Raw genomic sequence first — 25,562 nt, 5'->3', positions numbered from 1 at the left:
GTTCTGTAAATGCATACTGAACACGCCATGCAGAATTCTACGCTGTTTTCTCTACAACAAACACTCCAAAATCTCCCAAACTTCACAGAACTGTCCGTAACTGCATCTGTTTGCACGGCGATACAAACCGAACGCGATATAACAGTCTTTTCTTCATTTTACAAAGAATTTTTTCGGACACGTCTAACATGACCTTCTCGTCCAGTAGCTAATTCACGACTGACTGAATGCTGTTGCTTTCAGGGCATATAACTCATCTCAAGGCGCGGGAAAGACTTAACTCTCATTGGTTGATCAAAACGCACAGCCAATCAGATTAATCTTTCATGATCATATTCACGCTCAAACTGCTCTACTCCAATCAACATTCGCAGATGCATCTATGTCATTTCATGCTGCAAGTATTAACAAAATGTTCCACCAAACGAAACGAAACCAAAACTAAGAGAAAACTATGCTTGAAATATACTTTAGAGCTGATCATCCTCTTACTACCTTTCTGACTGCGTTATTACAAAAGCAAGCGCTCATAGACATACGTCATCTACCAGTTAGGGGGATTCACAGTTTTTCATGACATCCTGGTGGCGTTACACTTGCTAGTTACGTAAGGTGTAATATAATATAGATTTGAAATTTGATTTATGTCCCACATACACACATTCACTCTCATTTACCCTCACTCTAGGACAAAATATAAATATTAACTTTTAAACTGTTATTTCCATTACGAATGAAAAATTATCGAAAGTTTAGAATTGAAAATCTTTATAAAATAAATAAGCACTCTAAGAGTGCTATTTCTGTTTTCAGATAACTAAAGAAATATAAACTGTTATTATTACTATCTGAATTTATTTTCTTAAGTGTCAGTTAAGTACTCTTTAATAGGCTTTTTTATATCTCTGAAACTATTATAGGTAGCGGTATCAAATTTTCACACAAAGCTCGTCTGAATAACAATGGTCATGTACCAAATTTGGAATAAAACAGCTAATATTTAACGTAGATATTTTGATTCTAAGGTGAGGTGAATAAGTGATTTTAGTATGCGCCACAGTGAGCATTCTCACAGTCCGCCTTAGCGACAGGTGGGGCTATGATGCATACGGCAGGCCACATGCTGGCCGCCACTGAATGCTACTATACTGCAGGCTCGCAAAACAGCTTGCCATAATGTAACAAACTTACTGCAAAAATCTGCAGTCGCGTAATAGCTGCGAAGCTACTGTGTCCGGCGGGTCTGTCGTTTGGTTTCATCTCATACCGGATATTTCTGGAACACTTCATGTCGACTTTCCTTTTTGTTTCATTTCTGCAAACGCCAGCGACCCAGCAGTTGTAGTGTCAACATTGCTCGGTGAAGTTAAACGTTGCAGTTTCTGTTGGTAACGCCGAGCGCCGATTACGTCAGCATTTTCCCTCATGCATCTCTGCCCACTGCTAAGACCAATCTTGTCATTTAGATTTTTGTTCATCAGTTTCAGCAAATGTTTTTGAAGAAAGCCGATGTGAAGAAATAGCACACTAGCTGTGTTAAAAATTATTTATTAATGGAACTGGTTATGCTATTTTTTCACATCGGATATCTTGTTATTCCATTCACACCTCCACCGCACCCCCCCCCCCCCCCCCATAGCCCAGTGCAATTGTACTCCTTTGTGCCATCTATACTTGCTTCACGCAGTCAAAGACAAAAACTGGACATGATGATAGATCAAGAAGTAGCAAGACTACTTCAAAAAGTAGTAAGTCTCTTTCGCATAGACAAAGTAAAATTATGTTCTACTACAATTACAAAATAATAACTACAAATGTTTATCGAAAATTGGGGGAAAAATGTAATACAAAATAAAAATATCAGCATTCGATATTGCAATTTCGATAGCGATATATCGACGTATTGCTGAAAAAATGTAGCCCTTATACAACAATATGTTCTGGAAAAATATAGAAATATCGATATTTTATCAACAGCACTAGCCTACAGCACAGAGAAACCTGGCCAATCATATTTCATCCCCATCGACGCGCAGGTCGCCGAAGTGGCGTCAAATCGAAAGACCTGCACCAGGCGAACGGTCTACCCGACGGGAGGCCCTAGCCACACGACATTTCATTTCATTTCATAAGAGGAACAGATGTCAGAAGCAGGAATAAACGTTACAGTCTCACAGTCCAGGATTCTGACTCCAACAGTGACTCATTGGCACTATGGTCATAGGACACAAAGTTTTTTTTTTTCATTTTGTCAGTCGCACAATTTTACATTTTTGAAAATTTAAAGTAAGTTGCCAATCTTTGCACACTTCCAAATCTTATCGAGATCTGACTGAACATTTATGCTTTCAGAGAGAACTTTGTCATAGATAATGGCCTTGTTTGCAACAAGTTTGAGGTTACTATTAATTTTGTCCCAAAGGTCACCACCCCCACGAATCAAAGGGTCCCAACACACTTCCCTGGGGTACACCGAAAGTTACTTCTACATCTGACTATGGCTCTCCATCCAAGATAACATGCTATGTCCTCCCTACAAAAAGTTCTCAATACAGTCACAAATTTCACTTGATGCCCCATATTATCGTACTTTTGACAAAAAGTGTGTGTGTGTGATACTGAGTAAAATTCTTTAAGGAAATTAAGAAATACGTCATCTGTCTGATTGTCTTGATCCAAAACTTTCAGTATGTCATGGGAGAAAAGAGCGAGCTGGGTTTCACAAGATCGATGTTTTCAGTATCCACTCTAGTTGGCATTGAGGAGGACATTCTGCTCGAGATATCTCATTATGTTGGAGCTCAGAATATTTTCTAAGATTTTGCGACAATTGATCTCAAGGATATTGGATGGTAGTTTTGTGGACCATTTCTACTACCCTTATTGTCGAAGAGTGTGACCTGTGCTTTTTTCCAGGAATTGTACGCGTTTTTTTTGTTCAAGGGATCTACAATACATTGTAGTGAGAAAAGCCACAAATTCAGTATAGAATGTGATAGGTATTCCATCAGGCTCTGGAGCTTTGTTAATTTTTAACCATTTTAGCTGTTTCTCAACATCACTGTCATTAATACTTATTTCTCTCATCTTTTCAGTGGTATGAGGATTAGATTGGGGGAGTTCTGGGTTTTCTTCGTAAAGGAACATTTTGTAAACAGAGTAACTTTTCTACCCGCAATTTCATTTTCTGTATCATTTTTTTAGAAATTGCACACTAACTGTAGCGTCGATAACAGCCTTTATGTATGACCTGAATTTCTTTGGGTTTTGTGAAAGAGTGACAATATTCTGCTACGGTAGTCACTGAAGGCTTCACACATTACTCTCTAGACAGCTAATTGTGTTTCATTCAATATCTGTCCATCTATAGCCCTATGCTTTGTTTTACACCTTATAGTGCTTCGAGATTTTCCGCGTAAATTCTAGAACCACTCGTCCTTCTACTGTCTCGAACACACGATATTTCAAATCTAGGAAGCGTATCTACTGAACCATATGTTTCTGTGTGCACGTTGGAAGTTTGTTATGAGAAGACTGTAAAAGTGGTGGTCCACTGACAATGACAAGTGTTTGCCGCTAGCGCCACAGATGCTGTGTGAAAGAACATGGAGTAATTATAGGCTATTCTTTGGTGTGTTAGGGAATGTGATTATTGTAAAAAGACAAACGAACAGTTGATTATAGACTTTTAACTTACTTCCTGTCTTAGCCCTGTACGAGGCAAGACGTATGTGATGTCCATAAGTCATTTGGTTGTTAGACCAATGTTATTATAAATATGTTTAACACAGTCTAATGTTTGATGACTAACTTGACTTGCAGAAGTTGTCTGTGAAAGTTGAAAATGTATTATGATTGAACTGAAAGTATTCTACGAGTACCCAATTATTTCAAGAATAGAGAAAGAGTCTAATTAATTTCTATAACCAGAGAAAAATCTTCAGAGAAGAAACTTTTGGGAGATCGGCATAGCCGAATATACAGAGAAGAAGATCGGCTAGTCTCATCACCTAAGTAACTGATGAGAGTGAGGTGTGAATTGTGAATGCAATCCAGTTTCGCACTGCTTCTTGTGTCATCAAAACTATTAGAACCTATTATGCAGCAATCACTGTTTCTTTAGAAGTTTCTTTAGAGTAACTGTATACAATGGAGGGTCCCTCACATTATGAAGAGTTTATTTCAGTAGTGGTGCAAATCCATTTTTGTTCATTTTGAGATACAGAGTCCTAAAGTTAATGAGCACAGAAAAATCGGCAGTTGAGATACCAGAAATGTTCAAGTATATGGCTTGTTGCTAGAGATGAACCTTCCTTTCTATTTGTTTGGATCATTAATTTCAGCAGCATTATAGGCAGAAAAGTGGAGGTAATGGAGCTGTACCACTATTGAAATGTCCGCCCCTGGTAGCTGAGTGGTCAGCGCAACAGACTGTCATACCTAATGGTCCGGGTTCGATTCCCAGCTGGGTCGGAGATTTTCTCCACTCAGGGACTGCATGTTATGTTGTCCTTATCATCATCATTTCATCCGAATCGACACGCAAGTCGCTGATGTGGCGTCAACTCGAAAGACTTGCACCAGGCGAATGGTCTACCCAACGGGAGGCCCTAGCGACATGGCATTTCCATTTTTACTATTGAAATAAAATAAATTGAACATTGTGTATAAACCAGTTAATTCTTTTATTTCAAATAATTTTTATTACCGGTGAAATGTACGCCTTCGTACTAAATTCACATGTATAATTGAACTACACAGTCAGATATGTTTTAGGTCAATTGGTTTCTGTAAAACTAAGGATTACATTCTTCTTCTTCTTCTTCATGTTCCAGATCTCTGTCATCTGTTTGTAGAGCAAGGAAATAACTATGTTTGATACCTGGAATATAAGGGAGCAAATCAAGCATATCCTGCTTTTCCTTTTGCAGCACTTTTCTCATGTGTGTGAAACTGCAGTAATACCATATGCATGCGGTCTCCCTCTACCACGTTTGGGAGCAAAGTTTAGGACATGGAAGCCAATGTCATCATTCAGTGTTTCCTTGTAGACCATTTTGTATAACTTCTGCCTCTTGTGACGACTGCGGTTCTACCCTGTCACTAAGTATCGCCAAAATACCCGAAAAATACCGTGTTAACTAATGCAGTCCAAATCAAGCCGTATCTAAACAGACGTTTCTCCAAATTTTACTTCCCAACACAATATCTGGCCGTGCCTTTATCCCAGTTTAGCATAGAATAACCATATTAAATAAGATTTAACGACATTGACAAAAAATTTGTCTCTAACATCAATAAACACAAGAATACCAAAGTTGAATGATGAACCCACAATTCGACACAACTCTCATTCAAAGTAATCACAACCCGTGTGGTTTGACAGCTACCCACCTATGAATTACCCACTATAGAATGTTAGCACCAATAGCAAGCGAGCTCACTGTCATTGGTCGACGTTTAAGAAATTAATGGCAGGCGCCCTTGTCCAAGTAGCAAAGCATTACAATACTTCTGGTAAATGCTACAGCCCATGAATTTAGACACAAACCCTCCAAAAGTTTTAAAAAAATACACATGCACGGCAGCGGATTTAAAATGTAAAAAAAAATGGAAATAATTAAAAGGGAAATGGCTACTGCTAATGAAAGTCAACAATGTCTACATAGAACACACCACTTCGTGGGGAACACTTTTATTCTAAAGAAGACAAATGTTACGTGTATGTCAGCCAAAAGGAAATTAAAATTGTTTGCAATAATTTTGAGTCTTTGAGAGGAGAGCGCTATTTTTAAATCTTATCTTGTGTGTTGTGACGATGGTCGCGATATCGACGGCAGCTGGCTGGTTCGGGTGAAACGCTGAGATCTGCTCCCACGGTCGTTGGTTTTTCCTCGTAATCGGGTGGGCGGTGGTATTCATTAAGGCCGGTATTACACTATCAAATTTCTTTGTCAAAGATTTGATCAAAGATGTGATCCAATATTCCGTCCAATATATTTGACAAAGATCTTTGACATAGCGCTACAATTTTTCGTCAAAGTTCAAGATGGCTGACAACAACTTGTTATTAACCGCAGCAGTTCTACGTACTCCAATTGCATTGTGTGCATATGCGGAAAAGAAGTGGGGGGAAAAAATGGAACCATACATACGAGGTTGACAGTCTTAAAAGTCCTGGGATTACAACTTGATAATAAATTCAGTCGGGAGGAGCACACCACAGAACTGCAGAAACGCCTTAACAAATCTGTATTTGCAATTCGAGTGTTAGCAGACATAGTCAACATAAAAATGAAAAAGCTTGCATACTTTCATTCCATAATGTCATATGGGATAATATTTTGGGGTAAATCTTGAAGTCAAACAAAAGTTTTCAAGGTCCAAAAGCGTGTAATACGTATTATTTGTGGAGTAAATTCACGGACCTCCTGCAGAAACCTCTTCAAAGAACTGGGTATACTAACTACTGCCTCTCAGTATATTTACTTCTTAATAAAATTTGTTGTAAATAATATATCTCTTTTTCCAACAAACAACTCAGTTCATACATACAATACCAGGAACAAAAATGATCTGCACAAGGACTTAAAAGCACTTACTTTAGTTCAAAAAGGGGTCCACTACTCAGGAACACTTATCTTCAATAATTTGCCAGGAAATATAAAAACTTTAGTTAGAAATAAAGATCAGTTTACCAGTTTAAAAGGAGCCTGAAAGACTTACTACTGGCCAACTCCTTCTACTCCATTGGCGAAATTTTTAATAGAAACAAATGATGTATTGTATTTATTCATACTATTAGTATTGTTATTTCAGCTTTTTTTTTAAAAAAAAAAATTTGACATGTTCCACATCCACGAGGATCTCCTCAGCACGGATCTATGGAACGAAAAACTAATCTAATCTGGGTGAAGCCGTGGGTTTTACGACGACACGATAAAAGCATTCAACAAAACTTGTTACGTGAGCTTACAGTGGAAGACGTCAAGTCGTACATCAATTACTTAAGAATGGATGAGCATACATTTCTGTATGCGCTCAATGAAGTGTATCCTCATATCACAAAGCACAATTTTCACTTAAGAACTGCTACATCTTCAGAAGACAGGCTCACTATAACACTCTGATTCCTTGCTACAGGAGAGGGTTATGATAGCTTAGGTTAGGTTAGGTCTCCAATCTTCTTAATCTATTTTTGTATTCAGGGTGCCTCACGTTGTAAAGCGCCTCATCAGCTTCAGACATCTCTATTAATTCTGTAGTTGTCGGCACTCACCAATTGTATTTACCGGCAATGGTTATAAAAACACTACAGACGACAGAACGCTGCAGCGATGCTAGCGCTCCGCGTGGTAACATATCGCATTGCAGTGAACAGAAGACAAGCGATTTCTTTGATCAAATATACGGCCTCGGCCTAGATTTGATCAAATATTGGACGACATTTGTCAAAGATCCCTATTACACTATCAAATATCTTTGACAAAGATATTGGACAAAGATATTGGACAAAGAAATTTGATAGTGTAATACCGGCCTAAGCTGCAAATCTGATTACAGTGGCGTTTTGCAGGCCACAGGTTGGTCGATGTAATTGTTGTTACAGATGTCCGTATGTGCAGAGTATTAATGTTTCTGGCACACACAATTTAAGTTTACTTATGCCACACACAGTTTATAAAAACTTGCCGACGGCGAATTCTATAGAAAGTCAATTCGTATTATAATTGCCGCGACGCGAATAACCGTCCTGGGCGGGAATGTACTCACACACAATAGACAGTTCGCGTAAGTTCATAACGACGATTATAGGCGTCCGACAGTTCATCGAAACGCGAATAAATATGTACGTACACAGTACTTGAGTGTACGAAAACACAGTCAAAATACAAGTGCAATTCAATTCACAGACACAAAGCTACAATACCGCCCATTCTCGGTTGCATTGTCATAGTTACTTCGTCTCACGGCACAGTCTCCGTATTTACTTCGCCCAGTTTCTACACTCACTATTATCATATCACGTACTGGTATAAAACAGTCATTCAAAACGTACAACGCTTGCCACTAAACACAATCTTCATCAGTTCGTAAAAGTCACAACTCCCACAGTAAAACATGTGTCCACCTCCCTAGCTACCCAACAACACACACTCCCTTTGTTGGATCGACTATCGATATTGCTATCTCTCTCTTTCTCAATACTCTCGTCCACAGTTTATACAACATCAAAGTAAATTACATATATCTTCACACAACTATTTTCTACCAAACTTATTACAGTAAACGATAAACACACAAAAAATTAAAGCTTTCCACAATCAATAAACTCTAAACATATTTATCTACTTACAAAAAAGAAATAATTTCCAGTTACATATTATATCTAGAAAACAACTTTTATCTCTATATTACAGGACAAAAGAAAAATGCGCTACAACATAAAAGATATACGAACAGACGGGGAAAAAAAGAACAAGATAAATATATATATCTATTGCAAAATAACGATGTCTTCACACTCTCAAAACGCATCCATTTTATTTTCAGCCAATTACATTGAACATACTTCTCATTTTGCTTCTTTCTGACCACTCACTACATTTTGTAACTGTTTCAGTGCCAATAAGTCAGATTAATTCATTTCTGTGCATACAAATTTATTTTTTCTGCCAGTTTTCCTAATTCTTTCAGAAATATTGTTGGAAGAAAACAGAAACTCTTTTTTATTTGTTTTTCTATCTGGGCAAAATCCCTATCATGTGGCAGTTATGAGTGAACTGGGGGCAGGAATTTAATTCAGTAATGTTGACATGAAATTGATGTTAGGGCAATGTTTATGTTTCTGTTTTGCCTACCACACATGTCACTGTACTCAGCTACCTGTTTTTGAGAAGTGACACACTTTTCAGTATGTTTCAATAAACAGTTACCAATTTCCTGTGAACCCTTGATCCAGATTTTTCATTCCAAAACTACATATGGATTTTTCTCTCAGTTAAATTGTGGCATCCAGAATTATACACGTATATATTTCCTTTGTAGTACGATATCGATGTTGTTAGTTTAGTAAATGCAAATGCTTTTTACATGAGAAAGGTAAACACGAACATCTGGGAATCTGCCTCTTTACTACATGCTGTGTCTGTAGCCATTGCTGTTCTCACAGCTTCAACCCTTCTAAGGTGAAGCTCCTTTTCAGTTTGAAGCTTTCTTTCTTCTTCTGCATTGGTAGCAGCGTCCATTTCAAAGCTAAATTTGTCACAAAAAGAGCAAGTGTCTTTACGTGGTGGTCGAAATGACAGGTTGAAGTCTTTGTTAAAGATTTTTCGATAGATTATATGCATTTATTTTTGTACAAATCGTACATTTTGGCCACACACAGCTCAAGATTTAAAAACCTTTTGTGGGGATTATCCTTCCTTGCATAATGGCTCTCGGAAACTGGAAGGCTTTTGATGTGTTCCTTTATATCATTGATCATACCTTGTGGTACAGAGAATTTGTTTTGATGTTTGCCCCTTCCATCAAGGTGAGGTGTACCTCCTACCTTGCTTTTTGTTAAAAGCCTAGAGAGTCGTCCTTTAAAATGTCAAAAGTATTCAAGAAAACGTTTTTGCATATTATTGCACAGTTTTCGTTCACATACAATCGATATTCATAAATACAGCTTTTCTGAGAACCAGAGCCATCTCTTGGTCGTTAGCAGTTAACTGAATGATACGTACATAAACCATTCAGATAACTATTTTGGCGATTAATCTCACCCATAGCCTAGAAATTGTCGAATAACATCTTCCTCTAAAATTTTATTGAAACATTTACGTGCACACCTGCAGTCCACATTGTGAAATATTTTTGGTGGAATTATTTTACCAGTTGCTCTGACGTATAATGCCCCAGTGGTCCTTTTTTTCTTCTTTCGAATATGATTTTCATATAAGTCCGTTTTCCTTGCTCCCTTCTTGCTTCGGGTACGCGTCCTTTCTGTGTACATATTTGCGACTGTGCCGTTCGCACAGGCATCAGTAACAGTGTCTCCTGTTTCGTCATTTTTTGCACTTTAATTGGAAGTTTGATCGTCATCAATACTGGTATCTAGATAGTCCGCAGCTCGTGGTCGTGTGGTAGCGTTCTCGCTTCCCGCGCCCGGGTTCCCGGGTTCGATTCCCGGCGGGGTCAGGGATTTTCTCTGTCTCGTGATGACTGGGTGTTGTGTGATGTCGTTAGGTTAGTTAGGTTTAAGTAGTTCTAAGTTCTAGGGGACTGATGGCCATAGATGTTAAGTCCCATAGTGCTCAGAGCCATTTGAACCATTGTATCTAGATATAGAAAGTAGCAGAAGTTATGATTTATGCAGCACCAGATGATTGAAAGCATTAAGATATACACCCTCATTTTCCATTGCTATTGTCGACATAACCTTCATTCTCGCATATTCCTTTTTTGGGACAAAATGTCTATAATGCTGAGAGAAAAGTAAGTAAATTCTTTTTACCTGCAATCGTTTGAAAATCTGGATCATCAACTGTGTCACAGTCACTTGATAATTTTCCTGAATCCATCACCTTCGCAAGAAATAGCAACATACTGCAATGCACAAAAGCACACGGACTTGTACCAACACTGAAAAAAATTCCTGCTTTCTTTCTCTAATGCATCAGCATTGAGATGCACTCTGTTAGCAGCAGGACAGAGCTGGAGCTGTCCCACTATGCAAATAAATTAAAAACGACTTGTGTGAGTACATACATGGGGATGACTCCATTTCTTTGAAAAGTGGACTTGTACCACAATTGAAATAAGCCCTTCATATGTATCCAGTCCATGGTCAACTGTTCTTTTAAACTTGAGCCAGAGTTCCTCTACATGCTTCTGCCCTGTGCTGAAAGTTTGAAGTTGCTCATTGAGAAATGACAGTATTGATTTTTTATCTTGTTTACTGAACTTATTTATCTTTCTGCTTGTTTTAGTTGTCCTTTGTACTTTGGTAATCATTGTTGCCGCAAGTGTGTCTTGGTCACTGATACCATTTTCGATGTGGATGTCCTCAAAGAAGTCAGGTCTATTTGTTGCCATTAGATCCAATATACACTCCTGGAAATTGAAATAAGAACACCGTGAATTCATTGTCCCAGGAAGGGGAAACTTTATTGACACATTCCTGGGGTCAGATACATCACATGATCACACTGACAGAACCACAGGCACATAGACACAGGCAACAGAGCATGCACAATGTCGGCACTAGTACAGTGTATATCCACCTTTCGCAGCAATGCAGGCTGCTATTCTCCCATGGAGACGATCGTAGAGATGCTGGATGTAGTCCTGTGGAACGGCTTGCCATGCCGTTTCCACCTGGCGCCTCAGTTGGACCAGCGTTCGTGCTGGACGTGCAGACCGCGTGAGACGACGCTTCATCCAGTCCCAAACATGCTCAATGGGGGACAGATCCGGAGATCTTGCTGGCCAGGGTAGTTGACTTACACCTTCTAGAGCACGTTGGGTGGCACGGGATACATGCGGACGTGCATTGTCCTGTTGGAACAGCAAGTTCCCTTGCCGGTCTAGGAATGGTAGAACGATGGGTTCGATGACGGTTTGGATGTACTGTGCACTATTCAGTGTCCCCTCGACGATCACCAGTGGTGTACGGCCAGTGTAGGAGATCGCTCCCCACACCATGATGCCGGGTGTTGGCCCTGTGTGCCTCGGTCGTATGCAGTCCTGATTGTGGCGCTCACCTGCACGGCGCCAAACACGCATACGACCATCATTGGCACCAAGGCAGAAGCGACTCTCATCGCTGAAGACGACACGTCTCCATTCGTCCCTCCATTCACGCCTGTCACGACACCACTGGAGGCGGGCTGCACGATGTTGGGGCGTGAGCGGAAGACGGCCTAACGGTGTGCGGGACCGTAGCCCAGCTTCATGGAGACGGTTGCGAATGGTCCTCGCCGATACCCCAGGAGCAACAGTGTCCCTAATTTGCTGGGAAGTGGCGGTGCGGTCCCCTACGGCACTGTGTAGGATCTTATGGTCTTGGCGTGCATCCGTGCGTCGCTGCGGTCCGGTCCCAGGTCGACGGGCACGTGCACCTTCCGCCGACCACTGGCGACAACATCGATGTACTGTGGAGACCTCACGCCCCACGTGTTGAGCAATTCGGCGGTACGTCCACCCGGCCTCCCGCATGCCCACTATACGCCCTCGCTCAAAGTCCGTCAACTGCACATACGGTTCACGTCCACGCTGTCGCGGCATGCTACCAGTGTTAAAGACTGCGATGGAGCTCCGTATGCCACGGCAAACTGGCTGACACTGACGGCGGCGGTGCACAAATGCTGCGCAGCTAGCGCCATTCGACGGTCAACACCGCAGTTCCTGGTGTGTCCGCTGTGCCGTGCGTGTGATCATTGCTTGTACAGCCCTCTCGCAGTGTCCGGAGCAAATATGGTGGGTCTGACACACCGGTGTCAATGTGTTCTTTTTTCCATTTCCAGGAGTGTATTTCCATCATGGGCGGATTTCCAGACTATCTGCTCTACATAGTTTTTAAAGAAAGGATTCAGTTAAGTTTCACAGGATACCTTATCAAGCCCACCTCTAAACAAAACTGCAATTTTCCCATTTGGCTGTTGGATGATTGAAGTCTCCACCAATGATTACGTATGACTGGGAAACTTGCATACAGGTGAAATCTCTAAAGTTTTCAGTTACATGAGGAGATGGGTTTGGTGGTTGATAGAAGGATCCAGTTACCATTTTAAGCCCACCCCTGATACTGAGTCTTGCCCAAACAATCTCAGATGCAGCTTTAATTTCTATCTCGGTGGATTTGAGTTTCTTGTTTACTGTGACAAATACACCACCTCCACTTCCCATCTGCCTATCCTTTCAATATACACTCAAAGTTTCCCCAAAAATCTCACTGCTGTCAATTTCAGGTTTGAACCACCTTATTGTGCTTAGTATTATGAGAGTTTCACTGTACTTTAATAGCAGTTCAAACTCTGGTATTTTGTTGCGAATGCTTCAGCAGTTAACAATTACGATTTTAATACTCTCACCTGTGGGAGGAATTTCTTTTGATCTGACACTAATACTTCTGGGTTTCCTACAACTGCTGTTAACTGGATTGGGTGGAGAGTAGGCTAATCTAAAAAATCCTTGTGTGAAGGGGAAACTGACTCATAGTCAGCTACCTTGTAGCAGCCTCTGATGTGTAGTGCACACCTGACCTATTAAGAGACTCTGCAGTTCACATCCTTATGGCGCAAGTCCAGGAGGTTGCACCCCAGCTTGTCACATAAGTTAGAAGTCTCTGGTTCAGTACTTCCACTTAATTCAGAAGCAAAGGCGTCACGACCAATTCTGGAGACAATGCTGCAGATTGTGAGCTTAATTGAAAATACATGCACAAGGCTGGTCTTCTCAACCGTCTCTACCAGTCGCTTGAATGACCCAAGAATGACCTCAGAGCCGAACTGATAGGCATAATTTGTACCGACGTGCGCCACAACGTGTGTAGGTAGCACTCTGTTCCCTCGATGTCTGCCGGAATAGCCTCTTCAACGTGTTGAATAAGGCTCCCAGGGATACACGCCGTGTGCACCTGGTGTTCTTTCCTGTCTGTTGCTGCCATTTCCCTAAGGGGGTATCATAATTCGTTGTATGTTTGAACTGCCAACGATTATGTCGACCCCTACCCTCTTGCATTAACATGTTATTGACACTGGACAAAACAGGTTTGCCCAGAACAAGTGAACTGAGTCCTACTGGCCCGGTTTCTGGTTCAGAGAATGACAGCACCTCAAACATGTTGGTTAGGTGTATTGGTACAACGCTGAGTCCTCTGTGGTCCCCGTCCACCCTGTACAGAACACCTAGCTGTACTTCTGAAACGCCACTTCCATTGAAGTGGATGAGTAATGACAGATCCTGTTCTTTCTGCAGAGGAGACAGGATCCACAGGAGTGGGTAGTACTTGAAGTACCTTAGGTTCCAGTACCAAAGGTACATGACTCTCAGGAGCTCTTCCAACACAGCTGTTCGCAGCAGCTGCTAATCATTTAACAGCACCCAGGTCGATTTCCAGCAGCGTACAAATGTCAGCCAACTCGTTCCATGTTCTAAATCAGCATTCAGAGTGGCGCTGCATTTTTGCTGGTACAATGTGTTATAGGACGGTGAACTTTAAATGAAGTCTGCTTATTATTTTTTAATCTCTTGAACTAAGAAGTTGCTGATTCCCTATAAGAAATGACAAAGTGTGCTCGTGACCATGATGCCAAGTTTCACTGAGTGTAGAGGAGTCGTTATGTAGCATAGCATGGCAGGTAAGTGCCATGTATTTCATATTACCGCATCTACATTCCATTTAACAACATTCACAGAAAAGTAACCAATTATTCTGCAAGGTATCAAAAGTTAGGGTGTTCACGTCCTCTTGTGCTCCTACACAGCAGCCATCACTAATTAAAAGAATACAGGCACCGGTAAGAACTGCTGGTGGTAACTGCTGATATTAGTGCAGAGCTTTACCCTATTCCTCTTTTCGATGCAACTGATAGAAATCATTTTATTTAACTGAGGTGAGAATGGCATGTAGACAACTTAATCAAAATTCTCTCTCATCTTGGTGAACTGTAAAAGGAATTGTTAGTATACATTCACTCAATACTGTCCTGTGCCATAATCTTACGTGACATTCTAGCAAAAAGAGGTAGGGCATAATATTATATATATTTCATAAGAAGAGTGAATTAGAGGTGAACTGTAGAATCCACTACCACAATGCCAGAAGTAAAACTGTCTCGGTAGACTGTGAATCCCTAGAGTTCAAAATGGAGTTTTACATTCTGGCGCAAAAGTCTGTAACAGATTGTTGGTAGACATCAGGCAGTGAAATGAAAATCCCAATTCAGAAACAAACTATAGCTCATCGGCCTCACCTGTAATTCCTAATATGTACTGCGTTTGAAACACATTGCACTACCTGTAACTTGACAGAACTGATGTATTACAGATTTAATTTACTTTATTTGCCTCTGTGAAATCCTCCTTCCGGACAGAGTAAATAGCTTACATGACTTGGGCATTATTTAACTCAATGCTTGTTTCGAAATTGCAGTTGAGAATTTTAGCTCATTGTACAGCTACTTCCTGCTGCCAGGAGTATTAAAGTAATCGCCGACCGCACTAGTGGAGAAACTGTTCATCGCATAAAAATATTTTTTCACATTGTACGAGGTTCTATGAGAATCAAAAGGTAATTATATATTTCCAAATCCATACGCAAATATTTTCGCACAATTAAGGTTGTGTTCGCCCTGCAAGTTGTCAAATAAATTTATGTCCGGAAACTGCATTCGCTTATGTTGCCATTATCTACACAATTTCAATCCGTATTTCTGTTTCTTGGATTCTGTTTGCAAGACAAGTTACGAACACAGAATATAACAGAATTCTCTCCAATACGAATTTCTGAATAAATAAAAGAAATTTGAGGTTACGAGAGCCTAGACACTTGGTACTGAAATTTCATTTCTATAGCGACAGACGGCGAGCGAGCTGTAGACTGAAACATGTGTCGTGTGAACATAAAAATTGCAGCGATTTATTGAATGCAAAAACTTTTGCGCAGATATTTGCGAATACAGACAGTTGTGTGTGAAAGGGCGTACAGCACAATAATTTTCGTGCATGTGCGTGCCTTGAAGCGTTTTATGTTGGTGCACGGCCGTGCATGTCAGCATCTTTGGTGGGACGTTCAAATTTAAATGACCGTAGTTGGTTTGTGTATGTTTGGATGTAACGTTTTGTTGATATCGGTGTCGTAGTATAGAGACAATCATTTCACTTTTTTTTTAGAAAATGAACGAGACGTACATCGCAAGTAATGTAAGTACAGGAAGATGCGTAACAAAGGCTCTGCACTCTTAGAATCTCCTGTCCCGCTATAATGAGTAGCAACCTTTTCGCTTGCCTTTTGAGTGAATGGTATCTGAAATGCATTTTGCAGTCGACGCAGCAAGCAGCTTTAGATGCATACGTACAGAAGCTGAAAGAGCAAATAGCACTACGTAATGGAAAACCGTAAGTAACTTTTCTCACTAATTGCTTTGGTGAAAAGGCCGTCAAAACTTGGTATTGTGCTGGAGTTGTATACACGCTAAATGATGTATTGTCATGGAGGGCACATAATGTGTATCTAGACTCTTGGCAGCTTATTTTTGCATGTTGTATTTGGCGTTATTGTAGTTTACTTTGGCTTGTGGAGGTAGAGAGATACATTGCAGAAGCGTCCGATTCCACCAGTCTCTCTGACCCCACAACGTCATCAATGTGGTGGAAACCGCTGCTTGCAGCCTATACAAAATGACAACGACGTCCCTACAAAAAAAAAAAAGAGACAATAACGCCTCGTGGCAAAACTAAAATTAAACGAACATGACCCCGGCGGAAAACTGGGGTTTAGGGCGCGACGAGCTAAATATCCTACAACTAAAAGACACGGCACCGTACGAAAACAAATAATATCTAAAAAACTTTAAATTACGTTCCTCTACACCAACAAAACTACAGGAACTGGACATCTTCCGTGACCTATATAGCTCAACCATAGATATTGATACAAGAAAACTAGCACCTACAACTCTGAAAAGTGAAACTAAAACGCAAAAACCCAAATACACCATATTTACTAAATCAGTTAAAGCACAACCGACCTACCGTGAAATACAACACACAAAACATCACTATTACTCCAGAATAAAAGCAAACCAAAACAACAATTACTACCAACAAAAGCCTCCAGCAATGCCACCTCGTGTAACGACAATGCATGCTGGTACAAGCCACCAGAACTCCTGTCAACCTCATGTAGTTGCCACAAATGTGTCTCCTAACATATTCAGCAATAAGACTGAACATGTGCAAAAACTGTATGTCAGACATCACCACCCATCTCAGAACATAATGATACGCTTGTGAACTTCACTGTCAAAACTTCTTTTGGTACAACTGTCACCAAGCTAATCAGACATAATAAAAAGGAAGAACACATAAACAAAAGAAAAGGAGGAAAAAAAAAAACACAATGACTCACTGAAATCACTTCCACAACCCATGTTACCACACCAAAACTACCTAAACTCAGATCCATGTTAGCACGACGACAACCATAACTCAAATGAACCCACACTACACATTAAACCCTGCATGTCCATATCCACAAACACAGCCAGCTCAAAAACTCCATGCCGTAGTGATATCACAACACCATAGGGCAAAGCAGGCTTAAATCTGAAAAAAATGGTAACACAAATTCCAATAAAACTGCTCTTCAAAAATGTCACAAAGTAGGTGCATGGTATGTGCTATAACCAAGGATAGGAAAACTAAAAAATGTTTCTGTACATGTAGTAACATTTTTTGCGTGGGACACATTGTTCCAATTGAGATTTTTTTATTTTGCATTTGGTTTTTGTTTATGGGTATTTTATTTTGGGCTGAGGGGGGTGGTTGGGTTGGGGGTGGGATGGGGTGGGGTGTGGGTGGGTTGGGTCTTTCTTTTGGTTGTGTATTTTGTGTGTGTGTGTGTGTGTGTGTGTGTGTGTGTGTGTGTGTGTGTGTGTGTGTGTGTGTGTGTGTGTCCGACCTAGGTTGTGGCGCCAGAACTTTGTTGTGGTAAGGTTAAAGTTTTCTTGTTTTTAGTGTATTTTTTGTGTGTTGGGGTCGACGGAAGTGTTCCATTACAATGTGTGGTTGTGGCTGTTGGTGTTCAAGCATCGGGAGTTGCTGTTGAGCTATATAGGCCAGGGGAAGTGTTCAATTCTGATTTGTGGGTGTTGGTGTTCGGTATCGGGAGTTGTTGAGCTATATTGGTTAAGGGAAGTGTTTGATTCCAACTTATGGGATCGGGAGCTGCTATTTAGCTATACAGGTCAAGGTAAATGGTAGATTCTAACTTGTGGGGTTGGGAGCTGCTGTTTAGCTATATAGGTCAAGGGAAGTGTTCGATTCCAATTTATGGGGTTGGGAGATGCTGTTTAGCTATACAGGTCGAGGAAACTGCTAGATTCCAAATTGCGGGATCGGGAGCTGCTGTTGAGCTACGTAGGTCAAGGGAAGTGTCTGATTCCAGATGATATTGTGTTTAGTGGAATTTGGGGAGTTCTGTGTTGACTGTGTTTCTCGTCGTTTTGTGTGGTTTTGCATGGGGATGTCTGTCTGAATTTATTTGTATTTAGTTTGTCCCCACCCAAAAACTCTCAATTTCCCACGCTTGTCCCGTTAGTGTCATTAGGTTTTTTGTGGAACGTGTGTGTGTTTGTTTTTCAATGTATTTTCATGTGTATCATGTTTACGTAATGACGTCATAGGCGCCGTATTGAATTCATGGTTTATGGTTGTTTCCGTCATATTTGCGACGTCATGGGTCAAAGCAGACGGGTGGAATTAGACGCTTCTGTATTTCAGTGGAGGTTCATAAATTTAGTTTCCACCAATATTTAGAACAGAACATTTTTTTGTATTTCCACAAAATTAAATTTAAGGTTACACAAACCCCACCAGATAATGATGCTTAATTTGTTGACTATTAATGCAGGGATAAAAGTTAAGGACATACCACCTGAAATTACCATCTGCAGTTCTGTAATCTTTCCACAGTTCTATTGTCTGTAAAGGTTATTGCTGTTTTGCTTAACTACTGCACTTGGGAAAAAGTATTTCCAATGTGTATTGATTTTAATTATTAAAAGGAGATTGATGGAACTAGTTGTAGATTTATAAATAATTTTCTAAGGTAAAAGACAAGTTTCTGTGTGCAACAAATGTTATGTTCAATTTTTATTCCACCCAAATTTTGTTTTGTATTTTGAAGTAACTACAAAATGTTATTAATATTTTGTCCTTTTGGCCAGGGCTATAATCAACCTATTATACTGGTGTGAATAAGTTTTATTACTCCAGTAAAGAAGGCACTTCAAACTCGAGACACAGACACAGAATGGACTCTATTAACAATGATAACAAGGCAAAAAGAATGTAAGGAAATAAAAAATTGTGTGTCATCAGAAGTGGCACAGATATAAAAACATCAGCTGTATGAATAAAATATTATCCACCTGCATACAGACTCTCAAGACAAGCAGCACAAAATGTAACACTCCCACTCTTGTTTGATAATTTCAAAGACAAGATCTACATTTAGTTTCGAACTTTTCCTTGGTAACTGCTTTTGTAAACCGGTCTGTCAGATGATCTTTGGACTAGACATAGGATACAATAAAAGAATCATCATTTATACGTCCATATAGTGAAATTTTGTCTGCATGTTTAGTCCTTTGGTGGTGGTTATTGTTTTATTGGCAACTGCAATGGAATCTGGTTGACAACAAATAATTGAGTTGCTCATTCCAATTTGACACCTAGCTCCACCAAGAATGTGCAAAGCCACATTATTTCAGCAGCTGCACCGGATGCAGCATACTCTGCTTCCGTTGTAGGCATGGCAACACGTTTCTGAATGTGATATTCTGTATTTTTCTGGGGCTCAAACATTGAACACTGTATATATGGGTGAAGATTTTTCAGTTGAATTGTGAGTACGCTGATCACCATGTGCATGCAGACATTTCACTCCTAAGGTGTGCCGATCAGTGACAGAGCTACTTCTGTGACTTTCTTTTCCCACTTCGACCTCGTTGTCGACGGGACGTTAAACACTAATATCCTCCTCCTCCTCCTTTTCCCACTTCGTTGCTGCTCTAGCAAGTGTGGAAATGGATTTATGTGTATAGAAATTGTAAAGAATGAACGTCAGTGGCAGTTGGAGTCACCACTGGGAGAGCTCTGACAATTCAACTGAGATACGATCAGATAGTTGTACTATGGTTATTATTAAAAACTAAAACTTCGAGGTAAATTCAGAAAATCTACATTAACAGACAAGTCTTAGCATTTTAATGCATGTCGTGTATATGTATTGATACCTTAAAATGTTGACTCTGTCCTTAATTTGAGACTGGCTGCACACTAAAAGGAAAATTTCAGATCAGCTTTCTTCAAAACTGAACATTTGTATGGTCTTCATGGCTTCTTATCCTGAAGACTGGAAAGATAAAGAGTGTTTGCACTTTGTTACTAATCTTTATGGGCACATTATTATTATTATTATTATTATTATTTATTGGTAACAATCTTTATGAATAGTTAATTGCTTTATTTCTTTTCATTGTGACATGTCTTAATTTCTTGTGTTAGATTGACTGTTTCACAAATTCCTGGTACATGTGAGTACTGCCAAGGACCGTTCCTTGAAGAAAGCAGGTGATCCACAGTGAGACAATAGATACCTTTAGCTGCCTTGTCTGAGAAAGATGGTGGTTATACCCTTTACACAGTTCCCATACCTGTGGCAGCAACTCCCATCACTCTGCTCTAAAATGGTCTCACTGCAGCTTTAATTGATGTGATTGTTCTTACTGAGCAATTCTTTACATTCAGTATGTGTATGCATAGTTGGATGATTTGCTTTGCAGTTCTGTTTACTTAAGTTTACGTGGCCTGGTTGTTACGACATTGAACTTGGATTCAAAGGAACAGGACTGAAATTCTTGTGTGTTCACTCAGATTTAGCATTTCCCTAAAATACATATGGTGAATGCTAGTATTGTTCAGAGTGACATATACCATAGTTGTTCTACCTCAAATGACTAAATCATCAACCTCAACTTTCCTTAAATTCCTCAAGCACAGCGAGTCTAGCATGCCAATAGTCATTTAATATATGTTCTGACACTTGCGAACTGGTGTTCTTAAGGTAGCTTCGAGATGACAAGGAGTACCTTTTCTAAAAGAGAGCCTTAATTAATTGCATTTTAACATATTTAGAGGTCACCAGATGAAAATTGTAATTTAAATGTAACTTTTGTTATTATTGTTTCATTGCAATTTAACAGTGCGACATTGATTATGACATAGCAAACCAGGTAAACTTATTCCCAAGGATTTTATTTGTGGCATGTATTTCTACAGGAAGGAATGGTGTCTTGATGACTTCGAAATAGGCTGTCCTCTAGGTGAAGGGAAGTTTGGACATGTGTACATGGCAAGAGAGAAGACAACAGGGACTATAATTGCACTGAAAGTAATGATGAAATCAGAAATTACTGGTGCCAGAGTAGAAAGACAAGTTCTCCGCGAGATAGAGATACAGACACATCTGAGGTATTGTATTCATTTTTTTGTCCAAACGTACAATGCAATGAATGTAGACTTCAATAACATCTGATGTCATAGAGTGACTCACTCCAGTGAGTACGTATATTTAATAATTATACATTATTACCTTACTGTCAAGATGTTAAAAATGGGATTGCTTAAAAGTGACTATAAAAGTAGTCTTCAGACTTGTTCAGTTCTATAAATATGAACAGAGATATATTGATAAGTGAAACCGAAGCTTGTCACATAGGATAACACGCTACAAAATATTTGAAAATTTTTCTTTCAAAGTTAAGTTTTTTTACTTATATTCATAATAAATTATTTTTGGAATACACTGGTATAAATACGGAAAACTTCAGATACAGCATGTTAACTTTGGAATCATTGAAATCAAAATGGTGGCTGCTTGATTTGCTACTGCTCGCCAATCATGGGTAACATTTCTATTCTTGCTGGTGGTAAATATTTGGATCTTTTTATCTTGAAATACATTAAGGTTGGCTAACTAGGTCACTTGTACTGTGGTCTGAAGAGAGCATGTCAGAAAGCTGCAATCTTCATTTCATTGCTTCTGAAGCTGTTTGTTGTGGTCTTCAGCCACAGACTGGTTTGATCCAGCTCTCTATGCTACCCTATCCTGTGCAAGCCTCATCATCTCCAAATAACTACTGAAACCTACATCCTTCTGAATCTGCTTACTGTATTCATCTCTTGCTCTCCCTCTACGATTTTTACCCTCCATGCTTCCTTAAAATACCAATTTGGTGATCCCTTGATGCCTCAGAACGTGACCTACCAACGGATACCTTCTTCTAGTCAAGTTGTGCCACAAATTCCTCTTCTCCCCATTTCTACTCAGTACCTCCGCCTCATTAGTTATGTGGTCTACCCATCTAATCTTAAACATTCTTCCGTAGCACCACATTTCGAAAGCTTCTATTCTCTTCTTGTCTCCAATGTTTATGGTCCATGTTTCACTTCCATACATGGCTACACTCCATACAAATACTTCCAGAAAAGACTTCCTGACAATTAAATCTATGCTTGATGTAAACAAAGTTCTGTTCTTCAGAAATGCTTTCGTAGCCATAGCCAGTCTACATTTTATATGCTCTCTACTTCGACCATCATCAGTTATTTTGCTCCCCAAATAGCAAAATTCATTTACTACTGTAAGTGTGTTATTCCCTGAGGTAATTCCCTCAGCATCACCTGATTTAATTTGGCTATATTTCATTATCCTCGTTTTGCTTTTATTGGTGTCCGTCTTATATCCTCCTTTCCTGTCCATTCCGCTCAACTGCTCTTCCAGGTCCTTTGCTGTCTCTGACATAATTACAATGTCATCGGCAAACCTTAAAGTTTTTATTTCTTCTCCATGGATTTTAATTCCTACCCAAATTTTTCTTTTTTTTCCTTTACTTCTTGCTCAATATACAGATTGAATAACATCTGGGATAGGCTAGAACCCTATCTCACTCCCTTCTCAATCAGTGCTTTCCTTTCAGGTGAAAACCTGCTTTTACACTTTTCGTGGGACTGGTTTAAAATGTGGGAAATAACATTCTAAGCTGTAAAAGTTATGTGTAGGATAGACCCTGGCATTTTCGCACTTCATGTACGTGCACATAATAGGCATCAAAATACTCATGTCAGGGACTTGTTCATTATCAAACAATGGTTTATTATCTAATAAAAACTGCTGATGTAATGTGAACTGACAATTGGGAAGCAGAAATGTTGGATACAATTTCATACGTCATTATCAATGTTTTTGGAATGCCTGCAGCTGTCATTCATAATTTAAATAACGAAACATTGCATCAGTTATATATTTTTTCATGCTTAGCACAGTGCATTTCGAGAATTTTTTCTCGATATCAAGTGAAAATATTTGCGGTTGTGTTGTTCTGCATCTCTTGAACTGTAGTGATCTTTTTGAGATTATCCAGTACTGTGCTTCCTCAGTTATGTAAAAAACCACACACTCACAAACTATCACTCACGTTGTTTTTTTGTGTAACATCACAAAAAATACACTTGTAAATATTGCACTTAACAGTGAGAATAAATCCCTGAAACACGTTTTGCTCAGCATGAGAATGTACGTAATTTGCACTGTGTTTAAGCCGAAAACACTTTAGCAACGACCACGTGGATTAGCCGCGCGGCCTGAGGCATCTTGTCGCAGTCTGTGCGGCTCCATCCGTCGGAGGTTCGAGTCCTCCCTCGGGCATGGGTGTGTGTGTTGTCCTTAGTGTAAGTTAGTTTAAGTAGTGTGTAAGCTCAGGGACCGATGACAGCAGTTTGGCCCCATAAGATCTTACCACTAATTTTTACTTCAGCAATGCAAATTGAATGAAGGTGTCAACTAGTGCTACAGGTCACCAAAAGACGAAACACACTAAATATGGCTCAACAGAAGTGTGACGATGATTACAACAATCACATAACTGCGCATGCGCTGTAGAGACAATTTGGAAATTGTTGTGATTGGTCATGATACGTTTATTCGTACAAACCTAGTTGCTCCTATCAGCCACCATACAGAGTAGAGTTTGACAGCATCAGGAGATAAGGCACAAGTAGTTCCAACTTTTACACATTTACTGGTTTAAATCCGCTAAGTAGAGCACCCTGGTGTCAAGAAATTTAACCACATAATGTATGTGATTACCACTTGTCACCCAACATCATGCCAGTATCATTTTATGTCAGTTTTTTATCCACGAATATTTTTTCATAAAGCATAAATCGCAGGCTAATTATAAATATGTTGATGCAAAATTGTGTGTGAATTAACATTGTGGATATAGGGAATTTGACGGGAGCGATAAAAAAATGTTGTAAATGGTGGGGAAAACTTTAATTCCAGGAAAGCAAAAGTAGGGTTATACAGTATTATATTCTTCTTGAAGCCTAAAGGTATTTTGCTTATCTCATACACCTTGCTCATCAGGTGGTAGAGTTTTGTCATGGCTGGCTCTCCCAAGCCTATCAGTAGTTCTAATGAAATATTGTCTACTCCAGAGGCCTTGTTGCAATTTAGGTCTTTCAGTGTTCTGGCAGATTCTTCACACAGTATCGTATCTCCCATTTCATCTTCATGTAAATCCTCTTCCATTTCCATAATATTGCCCTCAAGTACATCACCCTCGTATAGACCCTCCTTCCATCTTTCTGCTTTCCCTTCTTTGCGTAGGTGGTTTTCTTTTCTCGAAGGTCTCCTTAATTTTCCTGTAGGCAGTATCTATCTTACCCTTGTGATATATGCTTGTACATCTTTACATTTGTCCTCTGGACATCCCTGCTTAGCCATTTTGCGATTCCTGACAGTCTCATTTTTGAGACGTTTGTATTCTTTTTCACCTGTGTCATTTATTGCATTTTTATATTTTCTTTGTTCATCAGTTAAATTCAAAATCTCTTCTGTTATCCAAGTATTTCTACTGGCCCTCGTCCTTTTACCTACTTGATCCCCTTCTGCCTTCACTATTTCATCTCTCAAAGTTACCCATTGTTCTTCTACTATTTTGTTTCCCCCGTCATTGACAACTGTTCCCTAATGCTTTCTCTGAAGCTCTCTACAACCTCTGGTTCTTTCAGTTTATCCATGTCCCATGTCCTTAACTTCCTAGCTTTTTGCAGTTTCTTCAGTTTTAATCTACAGTTCATAACCAATAAATTGTGGTCAGTCGGCACCTGCCCCTGGAAAGTCTTGCAATTTAAAACCTGGTTCCTAAATCTCTGGCCTACCATTATATAATCCATCTGAAACCTTCCAGTGTCTTTAGGCCTCTTCCACGTATACAGCCTTCTTTCATGGTTCATAAACCAACTGTTAGCTATGATTAAGTTACACTCCACGCAAAATTCTACCAGGCAACTTCCTCTTTCATTCCTTACTCCCAGTCCATATTCACCTACTCCTTTTCCTCCTCTTCCTTTTCCTTCTCTTCCTCTTCCTCTTCCTTCTCATACTCTTCCTTTTCCTTCTCTTACTCTTCCTTCCTCTTCCTTTTCCTACTATCGTATTCCAGTCCCCATGATGATGATTTTCGTCTCCTTTACCTATCTGAGTAATTTAATAATAGCTTCCTAAGCTAGCATGCCATATTTGATTGGTTTTGTATTTGTATATTTTGAAAATAAGCAATTTCAGTGATTCATCACATAAAAGATCTCTCCAAAATGCACCATTTTTAGTACGATTTGTTGTGCAAAAGTGGCAGGAAGTACTACTCTGGTAGATCAAACTGTTCGCATAAACTGAAAGTTTGTGTGAATATTGCATCTCGAGCCATCATTTGTGCCCA

The 25,562-nt window shown here is 39.6% G+C and overlaps 1 protein-coding gene across 4 annotated transcripts in view; it reads left to right on the top strand.

Moving 5' to 3' along the window:
- The first annotated feature begins 15,166 nt into the window (after nucleotides 1-15,166).
- The window catches only part of LOC126237059 (aurora kinase A-A-like), a 152,638-nt gene continuing 142,242 nt past the window's right edge, over nucleotides 15,167-25,562 (top strand). Inside the window, exons 1-3 of one of the 4 annotated variants that reach the window (XM_049946844.1) lie at nucleotides 15,580-15,912; nucleotides 16,034-16,107; nucleotides 21,055-21,246. In XM_049946844.1, the coding sequence (XP_049802801.1) occupies nucleotides 15,886-15,912; nucleotides 16,034-16,107; nucleotides 21,055-21,246 (293 nt within the window). In that variant the 5' untranslated portion in view covers nucleotides 15,580-15,885. Of the gene's footprint in view, nucleotides 15,281-15,579; nucleotides 15,913-16,033; nucleotides 16,108-21,054; nucleotides 21,247-25,562 lie in introns of those variants that run through there. The other 3 variants (XM_049946842.1, XM_049946845.1, XM_049946843.1) reach the window with 3 other exon arrangements.

Source organism: Schistocerca nitens, chromosome 2, assembly GCF_023898315.1.
Source record: "Schistocerca nitens isolate TAMUIC-IGC-003100 chromosome 2, iqSchNite1.1, whole genome shotgun sequence".
NCBI lineage: Eukaryota > Metazoa > Arthropoda > Insecta > Orthoptera > Acrididae > Schistocerca > Schistocerca nitens.
This window is presented reverse-complemented; position numbering and strand designations above follow the sequence as displayed.